Genomic DNA, 15,018 nt, shown 5'->3' with positions numbered 1-15,018 from the left:
GGAGAGGAATGGAGGGAGGAGAGGAGGGGAGAGGAGAGGAGAGGAGAGGAATGGAGGGAGGAGAGGAGGGGAGAGGAGAGGAGAGGAGAGGAGAGGAGAGGAGAGGAAGAAAGAGGAGAGGAAAGGATGGGAGGGGAGAGGAGAGGAGAGGAGGAGAGGAGAGGGGAGGAGAGGAGAGAGGAGAGGAAAAGAGGAAGAGGAGGGAAGGAGAAAGAGGAGAGGAGAGGAGAGGAGAGGAGAGGAGGAGGAAGAGAGGAGAAAGAGGAGAGGAAAGGAGAAAGAGGAGAGGAGGAGGAAGAGAAAGACGAGAGGAGAGAAGGAGAAAGATGAGTGGAAAGAAGGAAGAGGAGAGCAGGAGGAAGAGGAGAGGAGGAGAAAGAGGGAGAGGAGGGGAGAGGAGGAAGAGAGGAGAAAGAGGAGAGGAAAGGAGAGGAGAGGAGAGGAGAGGAGAGGAGAGGAGGAGGAGAGGAGAGGAATGGAGGGAGGAGAGGAGGGGAGAGGAGAGGAGAGGAGAGGAGAGGAGAGGAGAGGAGAGGAGAGGAGAGGAGAGGAAGAAAGAGGAGAGGAAAGGATGGGAGGGGAGAGGAGAGGTGAGGAAAGGAGAGGAGAGGGGAGGAGAGGAGAGAGGAGAGGAAAGGAGGAAGAGGAGGGAAGGAGAAAGAGGAGAGGAGAGGAGGAGGGGAGGAGAGGAGAGGAGGAGAGGAGAGGAGAGGAGAGGATGGGAGGGGAGAGGAGAGGAGAGGAGGAGAGGAGAGGAGAGGGGAGGAGAGGAGGGGAGGGGAGGGGAGGGGAGGAGAGGAAAGGAGAGGAGAGGAGAGGAGAGGAGGAGGAAGAGAGGAGAAAGAGGAGAGGAGAGGAGAGGAGGAGGAAGATAGGAGAAAGAGGAGAGGAAAGGAGAAAGAGGAGAGGAGGAGGAAGAGAAAGACGAGAGGAGAGAAGGAGAAAGATGAGTGGAAAGAAGGAAGAGGAGAGCAGGAGGAAGAGGAGTTGAGGAGAGGAGGAAGAAAGAGGAGAGGAAAGGAGGAAGAGGAGGGAAGGAGGAAGAGGAGGGAAGGAAATGAGGAGGAGAGGAGAGGAGGAAGAGGAGAGCAGGAAGAAGAGGACAAGAGAAGAGAGGAGAGAAGGAAGAGGAGAGGAGAGGAAGAGGAGGAAGAGGAGCGGAAAGAAGGAGGAGGAGAGCAGGAGGAGGAGGAGAGGAGAAGAGGAGACAGAGGAGAGGAAATAAGGAAGAGAGCAGTAGGAAGAGGAGGAAAGGAAAGGAGGAAGAGGAGAGGAGAGACGGAAGAGAGCAGGAGGAAGAGGAGAGGAAAGAAGGAAGAGGAGAGCAGGAGGAAGAGGAGAGGAGAGACAGAAGAGAGCAGGAGGAAGAGAAGAGGAAAGAAGGAAGAGGAGAGCAGGAGGAAGAGGAGAAGAGAAAGAGGAGAGCAGGAGGAAGAGGAGGAAAGGAAAGGAGGAAGAGGAGAGCAGGAGGAAAAGAAAGATGAGAGGAGGAATAAATATGAGAAGATAAAATGACACAAGGAGGAAACAAGGAAACAAAAGAGGATAAAACTAAAGAAAATGAAAGGAAGAGCAAAAGAGAGATAGAGAGAGAAAGAGTACGAAAGAAAGACAGATAGAGAGGGAACAGAGAGGAGAATGGACGAGGATGGATGGATAGGATGAAAAAAGATGGAGGGAATACAAAAGAGAAAGGAAATAAAAAGGTGTTGCAGAGACATAAAGAAGATGGGGAGAGAAGGATGAAGAAGAGATGGAGGAGGAGGAGGAGGAGGAGGAGAGGAAAAGGAAAGGTGAGAGGAAGAAGAGGACAACCGTGACCTCGCATCAGAAGAGGAAGAGGAGGAAAGGAAAGGAGGAAGACGAGAAGAGATGAGGAAGAGGAAAGAAGGAGGAAGATGAGAAGAGAGGAGGAAGAAGAGATGAAGAGGAGAGGGGAGGAGGAAGAGGAGAGGAGTGGAGGAGAGGAGAGGAGAGGAGAAGGAAGAGGAAGAGGAGAGAAGGAGGAAGAGGAGAAGAGAGGAGAGGAGAAGGAAGAGGAGAGAAGGAAGAGGAAGAGGAGAGGAGAGGAGAAGGAAGAGGATGAGGAGAGAAGGAAGAGGAGAGGAGAAGGAAGAGGATGAGGAGAGAAGGAAGAGGAGAGGAGAAGGAAGAGGAAGAGGAGTAGAGAAGGAGGAAGATGAGAGAAAGAGGAAAGGAGGAAGAGAAGAGGAGAGGAGAGGAGGAGAGAAAGAGGAGAGGAGGAGATGAGGAAGAGGAGAGGTGGAGGAGGAGGAAGAGGAGAGAAGAAGGAAGAGGATGAGAGAAAGAGGAAGATGAGAGAAAGAGGAGAGGAGGAGGAAGATGAGAGAAAGAGGACAAGAGAGGAGGAGAGAAAGAGAAAGAGGAGAATAAGGAGGAAGAGAAGTAGGAAGAGGAGAGGAGGAGGAAGAGGAGAGGAGAGGAGAAAGATGGAGGGAGGACGGAGGAAAGTGATGGAGAGGAAAAGAAAGTGCAGAGCAAAGAAACGAAGGAGGAAAGAAGGTAAACAGGAAATATGGAGAAAGGCAAAAAGGGAGTGGAGGAGAGGAGAGGAGAGGAGGAGAGGAGGAAGAGGAGACGAGACGAGAGGAGAGAAATGGAGGGAGTGGAGGAGAGGAGGAGGAGATAGAAGAAGGTAAGACGGTTACAAACTATGGAGAGAACAGAAGGAAGGAGGGATAAATTGAGTGAACATGGTTTTCTAATGAGACTGAAAGACTGATGGGAGAAGAGAAAGAGAAATGAAAAGAGGGAGGAAAGAAAAGAAAGAAAGAAACACACACAGAGGAGAGGAGAGGAGAGGAGAGGAGAGGAGGAAGATGTGAGGAGAGGTGAAAAGGAGGAGAGGAGAGAAGGAGGAAGATGAGAGGAGAGGAAAGGAGGAGAGGAGGGGGAAGATGAGAGGAGAGGAGGAGGAAGAGGAAGATGGGAGGAGAGGAGAGGAGGAGAGAAGGAGGAAGAGGAGAGGAGAGGAGGAGGAAGATGAGAGGAGGAGGAAAGAAGGAGGAGAGGAGGAAGAGGATGAGAAGAGAGAAAGAGGAGGAGAGAAGGAGGAAGATGAGAGAAAGAGGAGAGGAGAGGTGGGACGGTTACGAACTATGGAGAGAAAATAAGGAAGGAGGGATAGTAGTTATTATTATTATTAAACTATTAGCATAGTTTCTAATGAGACTGGAAGACTGATGGGAGAAGAGAAAGAGAAATGAAAAGAGGGAGGAAAGAAAAGAAAGAAAGAAACACACACAGAGGAGAGGAGAGGAGAGGAGAGGAGAGGAGGAAGATGTGAGGAGAGGTGAAAAGGAGGAGAGGAGAGAAGGAGGAAGATGAGAGGAGAGGAAAGGAGGAGAGGAGGGGGAAGATGAGAGGAGAGGAGGAGGAAGAGGAAGATGGGAGGAGAGGAGAGGAGGAGAGAAGGAGGAAGAGGAGAGGAGAGGAGGAGGAAGATGAGAGGAGGAGGAAAGAAGGAGGAGAGGAGGAAGAGGATGAGAAGAGAGAAAGAGGAGGAGAGAAGGAGGAAGATGAGAGAAAGAGGAGAGGAGAGGTGGGACGGTTACGAACTATGGAGAGAAAATAAGGAAGGAGGGATAGTAGTTATTATTATTATTAAACTATTAGCATAGTTTCTAATGAGACTGGAAGACTGATGGGAGAAGAGAAAGAGAAATGAAAAGAGGGAGGAAAGAAAAGAAAGAGAGAAACACACACCCAGGTCTGCGGCGGTGTGCTGGTCTCCTCGGAAGTGGACGACGTCGTCCTGATAAACCGGTTTCTTCAGGTTCCTGCGCTCACACAGTCGGTTGAGGAGGCGACTGGGACTCAGCTGGTCCCTCCACTGGTTCACGCCCGAGCTGCAGCCACACAGACAGACAGAGACAGAGACACTCAGTCAGTCACACACAGACATGTTTGAAATCATCCACTCATTGGCTGTGTTCGAAATCTCCCCCTATCACGGATGTAGTGCACTAACTATATAGTGTGTTCGCCATTTTGTAGTGTTGTTCGAATTCTCCGCGATTAATTTCATCCACTATGTAGTGGATGACAAAACACCCACAATGCACCGCGAAATTGAGTGAACAAGCGATGTACACTACTTTCTACTCCCGTATCCCACAATGCAATGCGGTCGTGTTTTGCCAGAGAAGAAGAGGAAGCTAATTAGCATGTTAGCTACGATTTATTTAGGCAATTTACCAAAAAAACTCCTCAGACATATTTGCCTTGGCTCCGTTTGCCTCGCCCGAGGAGCAGGGGTTGGGCAGCAGCATCCGAACATTAACAGGCAGCATTAAATCAATCTAATTAAGAAACTGTAGTAGAATATGTAGTAAATACGATCTGACGAGCTAAGCTAATAGCCACAGAGCATAGCCACAGAGCCGCTAACGGCTCACGGTCGGGACACACAACAGCAGTTGACCAAACTAAACTAACGATATTTCAACAGTTTATTGTCCGAGTAACACAACCACACAGAATCACATCCTAAAATGTTCCCGCAAGTGTCCGGTTTTTCTTATTTTATTTGTTATGTGTCCGGTTTGTTTCATACATCCATGGTTTGTTTACATGATTCTCGGCGCGTCTGCTTCCGTCACAGCAACACCTGGCGCATCAGCTGACGCAACCACGTCCAGAAAATTACCGTGTAGTGTCCCAATTCTCCTCCCGTCATTCCCTACATCGTGTACATGATGTAGTCCACTATATCATATACATGATGTAGTGGATAGGGAGTGAGTGAGTGAGTGGATGATTTTGAACACAGCCATTCACTCACTCCCTATCCACTACATTGTGTATATGATATAGACCTTTTCAGAGAGTATAAACAAATACAGGTGTTACCAAGGATAGCCTACTAATTAAGGCTCCATTCCATTTAGTGTACCAGAGCGTTTTCTAATGAGCCACACCTGTCTTTGTTTATACTCTCTGAAAGGGTCTATAGCAGGGCTCCAGACTAACTTTTTTGACTAGGAGCACAGTGGCCCCTAACTTAAAATTTTAGGAGCGCAAAAAGAAAATTTAGGGGCGCACACCGAAATCGACTTGCAAAGTAAATTTTCACATTTCCTCAGATTTTCACTGGATTACTGATAAATACTTTGATAAATGCAGAAACTATAATGTTTAGACACACCACTTGTGGTAAACTCATCCAAGAACAGACCCCCCACCCCAGCCCCACCCTGGGGGACAAGGTGCCTGTGTAGGACAGCCCCTGTAGTTTGGCCTCTTTGTCTGTTGACCCTGATTGAGCCACATGTGCACGGACTCCTTGGCATCGTCGCTCGTCGCTATTGTTCGGATGCTGGCAAACGGAGCGAAGGCAAATACGTCTGAGGAATTTATTGGTAAAATGCCTAAAGAAATTGTAGCTTACATGCTAATTAGCTTGCTCTTCTTCTCTGGCAAAACACGACCGCATTGCATTGTGGGATACAGAAGTAGAAAGTAGTGAACATCGCTTGTTCACTCAATTTTGCAGTGCATTGTGGGTGTTTTGTCGTCCACTAGCCTACATAGTGGATGAAATTAATCGTGGAGATTTCGAACAACACTACAAAATGGCGAACAGTGACGCACTATATAGTGCACTACATCCGTGATAGGGGGCAATTTCGAACACAGCTAGATCGAGAGTGAGTGTGTGTGTGTGTGTGTGTGTGTGTGTGTGTGTTTGAGTGTGTGTTTGTGTGCGTCCTTCACTCACACACAGTAGGACTGTGGGAGGCCGCACAAGGCGCCGTATCGGGACAGGAAGCGGTTCTCCAGGTCGATGACGGTCTCTCCGATCTTCTCGTCCTTGGACAGGAGGTCGTGGTCGTACAGCGTCACCTTCAGGTCCTTCTCCAGGGGGAGGGAGCAGGTGAGCTCGAACATCCTGCAGGGGGGGGGGGGGGGGGAGTCAGAGGAACGACCAATCACATCGGTCCGTCTTGTTTTGACGAGTCGGCTTAATGACATGGATTTTTATTGGTTCATTGATGTTTGGTGATTAATGGAAGATCAGTGACGTCCCAGGAAAACTAACGATGCATTTATTTATTAAGAATTAATTAAAATTGATTAAAAAAATAAATGTGAACTGTAATATTGAAAAAATAATTCTTGAAAAACAGCACGATACGACGGAGTATTAGGGCCACATTGAGAAAAAAAAACAAAAAAAACACAGACTTCGAGAATAAAGTCGTAGATTTAGGAGAATAAGTCGTACATTTCCTACGAGAAAAAAGTTATAACATTAAGAGAATAAAGTTGTACATTTACGAGAATAAAGTCGTAAATTTGTGAGAATAAGTCGTACATCTCCTATGACAAAAAAGTTGTAAATTACGAGAATAAAGTCGTTAATTTACGAGAATAAAGTCGTGAATTTGTGAGAATAAAGTCGTACATCTCCTATGACAAAAAAGTTGTAAATTACGAGAATAAAGTCGTAAATTTACGAGAATAAAGTTGTACATTTCCTACGAGAAAAAAGTCACAACATTACAAGAATAAAGTCGTAAATTCACGAAGTTTGTGATTTTTTTATTTGTCAATGTGGCTCTAATACTCCGTTGTAGCATGAAGCTCATTAAATAAACCTTTTATAAAGAAGCTGAATAAACTGTGAATAAAACTACAACTAAATTCATCAGTTTCGTCATTTAGCAGCTCTGTGACACTCAGCCCGTTGATCTCTCCGACCAATCAGAGAGCTTGTTTCATCGCCTGGCCAACTGGGATTGATGGTTAGCCTGGTTAAGCTAAACAACGAAGCTAAACGATTAGCTGATGAAATCGGTTAATTATTCAGATTTTGCAAAACTTTATTGATTGTTTTTTTGGTTACTTTTCCTATTTATAGTACTATTATTATGAATATGTTTGAGTGGGTATAAGGACGTATGTGTATGTATCTGTGTTAATAAAAAAAAAAAGGAGAAAAAAAAGATTTTACAAAACTTTTTCTAACCCTAGTATTCAATGTTTTATGTTGTTGTTTTTAATATCTAAAGTATTTATTCACGCATCAATTCTTTTTACAATTCCTCTATTTTATGCTCATTTAACAATGAAATTTAGAAAATGCTTCAACTTGTTTTTTATTTTTTGACATCACTGGTCCTCCGTATGTGAAGTTGAATAAAATGAAATAGAGATGTGACAAAGTCTGACATCATGTGTCTGTGAGGTGAAGTGATACAAGGAGCTGCTGCTGCTCTGAGCTTTGGAAGAGATTCAACTCGACGAAAGTTTTTTTTTTTTTTTTTTAATGCAGTAACAAGACGTGACATCATCAATTGTGACGCCATACTTTATATTTTTAGATACAGATGTTGTGCAGATGTTTGCAGTAAGTTTAACAACATGAGATAAAGTCATCCCCTGAAGAGGAAGAAGAGGAAAACGACTGATTGTTCAGCAGCTCGGAGTCTCTGTGGCTGTGATCGATCGGTGTGAGTGCAGCGCCCCCCACTGGCGGCCATGAGGAAGAGGAGGAGGAGGAGGAGGAGGAGAAGTGTGACTGTGGAGAACCAGGAGAAACATCTCTCTCTCTCTTTCTCTCTCTGACTAATGCGTTCGCTCAGCTCCCCACGTTAAAGTCTGAACAACGACGAGCTGTTCTCGGGGTCGGCTCCACTTCCCCCGAGCCTCCAACACAGACCATAATTACATGTGACACGGTTTAAAGTGAAGAGAGTCAGAACCAGCGAGAACCTCACAAAAAAAAAAAAAAAAAGCAGCAGCAGCAGCAGCAGCAGCTTTGGCAACAGGTGCTTTTTCCACGGACCCGCCGTTCAATTATGTGTCAGTCGGTTTGTGGTGAACTGATTAAGTGGAAATTTGCTCGGAGCTACGCACAACTAAAACAGTCTGAAGTGATAAAAGCCTTAAAGAGCAACTCAACACCGAGTTGTTCTTGAACGCAGCCTCCTCCTCCAGCCAAAAGGCCTCGTTTCGCCTTTGTTAAACCAAATTACCAACCACACAACGACCGACCGACTATCGGCCGGCCAATCACGACGGCTGGTTTCACATGAAGAACCAGAAGGAGGTCAGAGTATGGCAAGCCATTTTAACATTTAAAAGCCAGACTGGATATGTGTTAATTCAGTTTTGCCTCGTCAAAAAGAACATTTCCGATATCTGCAACTACGTTCTTCCTAGGACAAATGACGTCACTTTTGCCATTCATGTGTATGGGGTTCGTCATTACAGATATCTACAATTCAGTTGCAGATATCCTCTATGTGAATTACAGATATCTGTAACTGAATTACAACTAGTATGAATTTCAGTTTGAGATATCTACAATTTGATTCTGACTAGTCATAATTCAAGTTCAAGATATCTTTAATTCACCTCAATTAAAGATATCTACATGTCCCTTTTCGGATATCTTAAATTAAGTTTTGACTAGGCGAAATTACGTTGTAGATATCTCTAACTGGAATTATGACTAGTCAAAATGACGTTGTAGATATCTCAAACTGGAATTCGTACTAGTCGTAATTCAGTTACAGATATCCGTAATTCACATAGCGGATATCTGCAACTGAATTGTAGATATCTGTAATGACAAACCCCATACACATGAATGGCAAAAGTGACGTAATTTGTCCTAGGAAGAACGTAGTTGTGGATATCTGAAATGACAATTGTGGATAGGAAGAATGTAGTTGCAGATATCTGAAATGTTCTTTTTGACTAGAGGCAAAACTGAATTACAGATATCTTGAATAAAAAATCCAACTATTCAAAATGTAATTACGACTAGTCAGAAAGACGTTGTTGATATCTACAATGTTAAATCCGCTTGCCATAGTCAGAGAAACTTCGGATTTTCGAAGTGAATTGAACCTCAAACTGTTCGACCAGCAGACTCATCAGATTTGATCCTGTTCCTCTGAGTGAGGGATGTCACCATTACTTGTTTTCACAATTAATCGCTGTATTAAACGCCACAATTGATTGATCGTAAAGATTCCTAAATACCGTCACTTTCTAAAAAAGATGATGTTGGAACCGTATCGGCAGATGTGGCACCTAAGTAAAGGGAAATGCACAGATACTGGTCCATTTAACTAACGTAACACTGAATTAGTGGGACTTTAAATGTTAGCGTGTCATTTGTATTGTGAAAAAATGATTAAAATAAACGTAAACATTTGGTATAGATGACAATTAATGACTTAAATATTTCAAACACTTCCCCCTTGGGGATTAATAACTGGTCCTATTTTAAGAGACTAGTAATGTCATTATATGTTGACTGTATTTGATTTTTCACATTCATAGTGTTGTGACATTTATTGATGCATAATAATTGTGATAATCGTAACACCGTGATTATTTCTCTGAAGCTGAACCCATGAGGTGTGAGAGGTTCAGGGGAAGTCGGGACATTTGTGTTGTGTACGTACTTTCCAAACACAGGCTCCAGCGTGCAGGGGATGTAGTTGTCGTGGTCGGTGATGGTTTTCTTCCCCAGGGTGATCTTCACGTACGGGTCACACTGCAAAAAACACACCGGAGCGACTTTTAACAACATGTTTGACAGTGTTTAAAGGGATAGTTCAACATTTTGGCAAACTGGCCCATTGCCATAATCCCTATAGTCATAGCAGTAGGTTTGTTACCTTTAATTGTCGGTGCAAGCTGTTTTTAGAACGGCGGAGCAGAGCCGTGAGCTGCTCAGAGCTACGCTACGGAGGCTCATGGGATTTCTTGGTTTCCCTCATCAAACTCATCAAATACACAATCCAACAACTCCACAACGCTCTGGTGGACAAGTTGTGACCTGCACATTCACCACGCTATGAGATAATAACACAACGTTACCAGACAGAGTTGTTTTAGAGGGAAATACAGAGACTGTTGATGAAAAACTGTCCCTGAAGGCAACGCGCATCAGCGGTTTTGCATGTATTTCCCTCTAAAACAACTCTGTGTGGTAACGTTGTGTTATTATCTCATAGCGTGGTGAATGTGCAGGTCACAACTTGTCCACCAGAGCGTTGTGGAGTTGTTGTTGTGTATTTGATGAGTTTGATGAGGGAAACCAAGAAATCCCATGAGCCTCGGTAGCGTAGCTCTGAGCAGCTCACGGCTCTGCTCCACCGTTCTAAAAATAGCTTGCACCGACAAATAAAGGTAACAAACCTACTGCTATATAGACTATAGGGATTATGGCAATGGGCCAATTTGCCAAAATGTTGAACTATCCCTTTAACGTCCCCTGTACCGTACCTTCCCGTTGGTGTCTTTGGGCTGCAGGCTGTGAGCCTGGATGATGTAGACTCGGACCAAACACTCCTCGATGCCGTTGGGAGGGAGTTTCCTGAACTGTCTCTGAGGGACGGGGGCGGAGGGGTCGTCCGGCAGCGGGTAGATCTTGAACATACCCTGTTGGACGAGGGGGGGGGGGAGGGCGGGCAAAGTGGAGGAGGAGACACAGTTACAGACATGAACGTTAATAAAAGACTTTAAATCTCAGGGAGCACAGAAGACAAGCGGTTAATATCATGTAATAAAGGGTGTGACGTTGTGATGTCACACTGTATCGTAAATCATGAATGACGTTTCCCGCTATTTGGTAGAATTATTATCTTTTTTTTCCCATAAAATATTTGACATCTTTTGACGTTTTGCGACATCTTTACGTTGTCTTGTGTGATGACAATTTATGACATCACATTTTGTGACGATTTTATGACGTATCGTGAAATTCTTAACAATTTATGTAGCGAAAGCGTTTTGTTCTGTGACAATTTATGATGTTACATATTGTGACACTTTTTATGTTTTGTGATGTTGCTGTTTTATAGACAACAATTTCGTGATGTCACTTTGTTACAGCTGCATGAAACAATGGAGTCTTTTGTGACACAATGTGACGCCATAAAATCCGATCTACAGTGACTTCAGTGAACATGAACATTTATTATGTTGTGGCATTTTGTAACACATTGTAATACATTGTAACATTAAAGGGATAGCTCAACATTTTGGCAAATTGGCCCATTGCCATAATCCCTATAGTCATAGCAGTAGGTTTGTTACCTTTAATTGTCGGTGCAAGCTATTTTTAGAACGGCGGAGCAGAGCCGTGAGCTGCTCAGAGCTACGCTACGGAGGCTCATTATGGGATTTCTTGGTTTCAAACTCGTCAAACTCATCAAATACACAATCCAACAACTCCACAACGCTCTGGTGGACAAGTTTGACCTGCACATTCACCACGCTATGAGATAATAACACAACGATACCACACAGAGTTGTTTTAGAGGGAAATTCACGCAAAACCACTGATGCGCGTTGCCTTCAGGGACAGTTTTTCATCAAGCAGTCTCTGTATTTCCCTCTAAAACAACTCTGTCTGGTAACGTTGTGTTATTATCTCATAGTGTGGTGAATGTGCAGGTCACAACTTGTCCACCAGAGCGTTGTGGAGTTGTTGGATTGTGTATTTGATGAGTTTGATGAGGGAAACCAAGAAATCCCATAATGAGCCTCCGTAGTCTAGCTCTGAGCAGCTCACGGCTCTGCTCCGCCGTTCTAAAAATAGCTTGCACCGACAATTAAAGGTAACGAACCTACTGCTATGACTATAGGGATTATGGCAATGGGCCAGTTTGCCAAAATGTTGAACTATCCCTTTAACGTTAACATTAAAACACAACAGACGTTCAACAACAACAACTTTTACCTTGAACTCTCCGACCACCGACGGATCCTCGCCCTCGTCCTGAGTCTTTCCTCGGTACAGTTTGAACGTCTGACAAAAATCAGAGAGACCGCCGAAACCCTCGACCTTCTCCAGCTCCTGGTCGTACACCTGAGGAAGAGGAGGATGAGGAGGAAGAGGAGGAAGAGGAGGGGGCGGAGCTTATTATTACACCTATAAACACCTCCTGTGATGAGTTCATGTGACGCTCAAATGAAAGAGAAGAACAAGAGAAAGATGAAAGTTTGAACTTGTTTCTGTGCTTTTGGTGAATAATTCATTCTTACAACTACAGTACATGGTGAACAACAGAACACACACGCACGCACACACACACACACGCACACACACACGCACACACACACACACACACGTTATTCTATATGGCATCATAGCTGACGACTGGCCAATGTAATTCCACTGGTATTGGATTTAAACTGCAGCCAAAAGCTACTCAACACTACATTACACTCACACTGCAGGAGCTGGCACAAGACGGAGTGTGTGTGTGTGGGTGTCTGTGTGTGTGTGTAAGTTTGAGTATGTGTGTGTGTGTGTGTGTGTGTGTGTGTGTGTGTGTGTGTGTGTGTGTGTGTGTGTGTGTCCTTGTGTGTTTGAGTGTCTGTGTGTAAATGTGCACGTACTGTATCTGGGCAGGGGCGTCTATGTGTCAAAAGCACAAAAAGATTCATTTGTTTTCATTACGTTTGTTTACACCACACACACACACACGCACGCACACACACACACACACACACACAAACACACACACACACACACACGCACACACACTCATTCTTTCCCTATCATCGGCCTGTGACAGCTCTGACGGCGTTGTGCTGCTGAAAAGTCAAACTCTTACACATCGAAGCTGGAAACAGTCGCTCCACTTACAACACACAACTACTGTGCGATGAAGAGGAGGAGGAGGAGGAAGAGGAGGATGAGGATGAAGAAAAAGAGCAAATATTAAAGGTGAACTGCAAAATGCACGAGAGTGAAAAGTTGTTTTTATCATCATTTATCTTGGTCACAGAGGAGAAACCTGCAGAGAATCTCTATATGTTTATGTTTTCTTCAATGTAAAACAATGTAAAACACTTTGACTATGTCATTGATCTAATGGTTGTTGATATAAACGATCTCAGAGCCAGCCAATCAACAGAGATACGTCTGAAATGAGTTTTTATGTTGATTACCCAGAGTTCTGCAGGAGCTTCAGCATCAATTATCTCATTATGGGACAATACAGTAACACATTTGCAGAAACAGAGCTGTAGTTTCTTTGTGCGCTGCGTTGTACGATGCACAAAGCAGAGATACTGGAACCGTGGAAGAAGTTTATTAACACGAGTTGAAAGGAGGAGGAGGAGGAGGAGGAAGGTTATGAAAGCAACGAGATGCTTTCCATCCACTGTAAGGTTTTTTATAATTGAGAAACAAAGAGGTTAGTTAGGAAAGAGCGATGTGGGAGAGAGGGAGGGAGGGAGGGAGGGAGGATGAGACGAATGAAGGGTGCACGGTCGAAGGTTTTGGGCGGAGAAGGGGTGAAAGAGTTGGAAAACCAAGTGGTGAGGACTTTGGGGGGAAAAGAGAGAGAACAGGAGGAAAGAAAGAAAGAGAGAGGGAGAGAGAGTGATGAGGAGGAGGGATGATGTAAACGAAAGTGACGTCTGGGAACAGAAGTTGACTTCAACAGTCGAACACCAAACCCAGCGCCGAGGGAGGAGGTTCAGACGGAGAGCGAGCGGTTGGACGGTCGGTATATGTACGCGACATAAAACTGATCAAACCTCTTCTTCCTGTTCGTCACAATCACCTCCGTACCTTTTTGTCAAGACTGATGCCCAATTCAAATTCTATTTTTCATCCCTACCCCTAGCCCTTAACCCTTGCCCCTTGAAACAGAGCTACAAGGATTAGGGGTTGAAAGTCAGTCCCTACGAATTGGGACACCCCTTCAACAAACACATATGTCATCAGTAGTCAGACGTGACGAGCTTTTGCCACAAATCCTCTATTCAAAACCATGTTAACTTAATAAAATAAAATAAAATGTAATGCAGACTGATCAGTTCATTGCAAAACATTTATTTATTGATGTAAATGTGGTGATTTCTGTACGTAGGCTACGGAGCCCCCAGGCAGCGCTGCTCCTCTGTCCAATACACACATGAAGCTTCACTTTTAATTCAAACAAACTAATGCGACTGCCACAATTGTTACATTTCATCAATGAGGCCAGCATTTATCTCCTAAAAAGAATGTAACTACCCGGCGGTAAACCTCTAAAAACCTGCGGGTAAGTTAATTAGCGATTGTCTTTACTACCGGGATGACGACGGAGGTTGGCCGGCTGACCAGCTCTCTGGCCAGGTGGTGTCTCCGTGACGAGCCGTTGATCTGCTCCACAGGTGGAGCTTCACTTCTCCCAAAAACATCGGAGCAAACGTCTAAACAGCCTCATTTGGATAAACCGACCGCACATTGGGGATCTAAACAGCTACTTTCTCACATGAAAAATATTAAAACTTAACAAAGTGACGTAATAACAGCGCTACAGCGAGAAATCTAAAACAGCTGCCGGTTGCCGCAAGATGCATTCTGGGAAACTTGTCATACCCCTCAGTTTGAAGTGTGCCTCTGGAAAATCTCTGTTTTAAGGGTCAGATAGCCCTACCACTTCCCCCTAACCCTCATCTGAACCAGAATCGGGACACCACCACTTCACATGAACGTGCAAAACAAAGGGGTAAGGCCAAGGGCTAGGGCTAAGGGGGGAATTCAAATTCACCCTATTGACACCAGTTTCAGATCAATGTGACTGGTCAGACCTTCACTTTTCAGTTGTCCAAACCCAACGTTGATCGTTTAGCAGACATGGAGATTGGCTCACGACTAATTTGAAGATTTTACACAAATTTAAACCAAATGTTCGTCATAACATCAACCAAATATCAACAACGTCGGACACTGCATCCCTGCTGGGTTCGGTAAATATGACGGTACTGTTGGCATCCTCAATAATACAGATAAGATAAGACGACAGGGCACCAAGAACGGCAAACTAGGACAATTCTCACTCTTTGTGATGTGAGTTTTTAATTGATGAAGGTTTTATCCGTGTAAAACCTTCACAAGGTCGAGAACATCTACTTTTATTTGCATGATCATGACCCTGGTGTTCACCAGGTTCTCTCAAGATCTCATTAACTTGTTTCTCATGTGTAAAATCCAATAAAATAGGTGTTTTAATTGGTGGTAGTGTTGTC

General features: G+C 44.4%; 1 protein-coding gene across 9 annotated transcripts in view; it reads right to left on the bottom strand.

Moving 5' to 3' along the window:
• The window catches only part of dysf (dysferlin, limb girdle muscular dystrophy 2B (autosomal recessive)), a 143,544-nt gene that overhangs the window by 45,471 nt on the left and 83,055 nt on the right, over positions 1-15,018 (bottom strand). For all 9 annotated transcript variants that reach the window (XM_085760245.1, XM_085760237.1, XM_085760241.1 and 6 more), the window contains 5 exons: positions 11,729-11,857; positions 10,270-10,425; positions 9,444-9,535; positions 5,741-5,911; positions 3,727-3,869 (listed from right to left, as the gene is read on the bottom strand). In XM_085760245.1, the coding sequence (XP_085616371.1) occupies positions 3,727-3,869; positions 5,741-5,911; positions 9,444-9,535; positions 10,270-10,425; positions 11,729-11,857 (691 nt within the window). The remainder of the gene's footprint in view (positions 1-3,726; positions 3,870-5,740; positions 5,912-9,443; positions 9,536-10,269; positions 10,426-11,728; positions 11,858-15,018) is intronic.

The sequence above is a fragment of the Trachurus japonicus genome, chromosome 18 (genome assembly GCF_045865225.1).
Source record: "Trachurus japonicus isolate A0001 chromosome 18, Traja_1.0".
In the NCBI taxonomy this organism is placed as follows: domain Eukaryota; kingdom Metazoa; phylum Chordata; class Actinopteri; order Carangiformes; family Carangidae; genus Trachurus; species Trachurus japonicus.
This window is presented reverse-complemented; position numbering and strand designations above follow the sequence as displayed.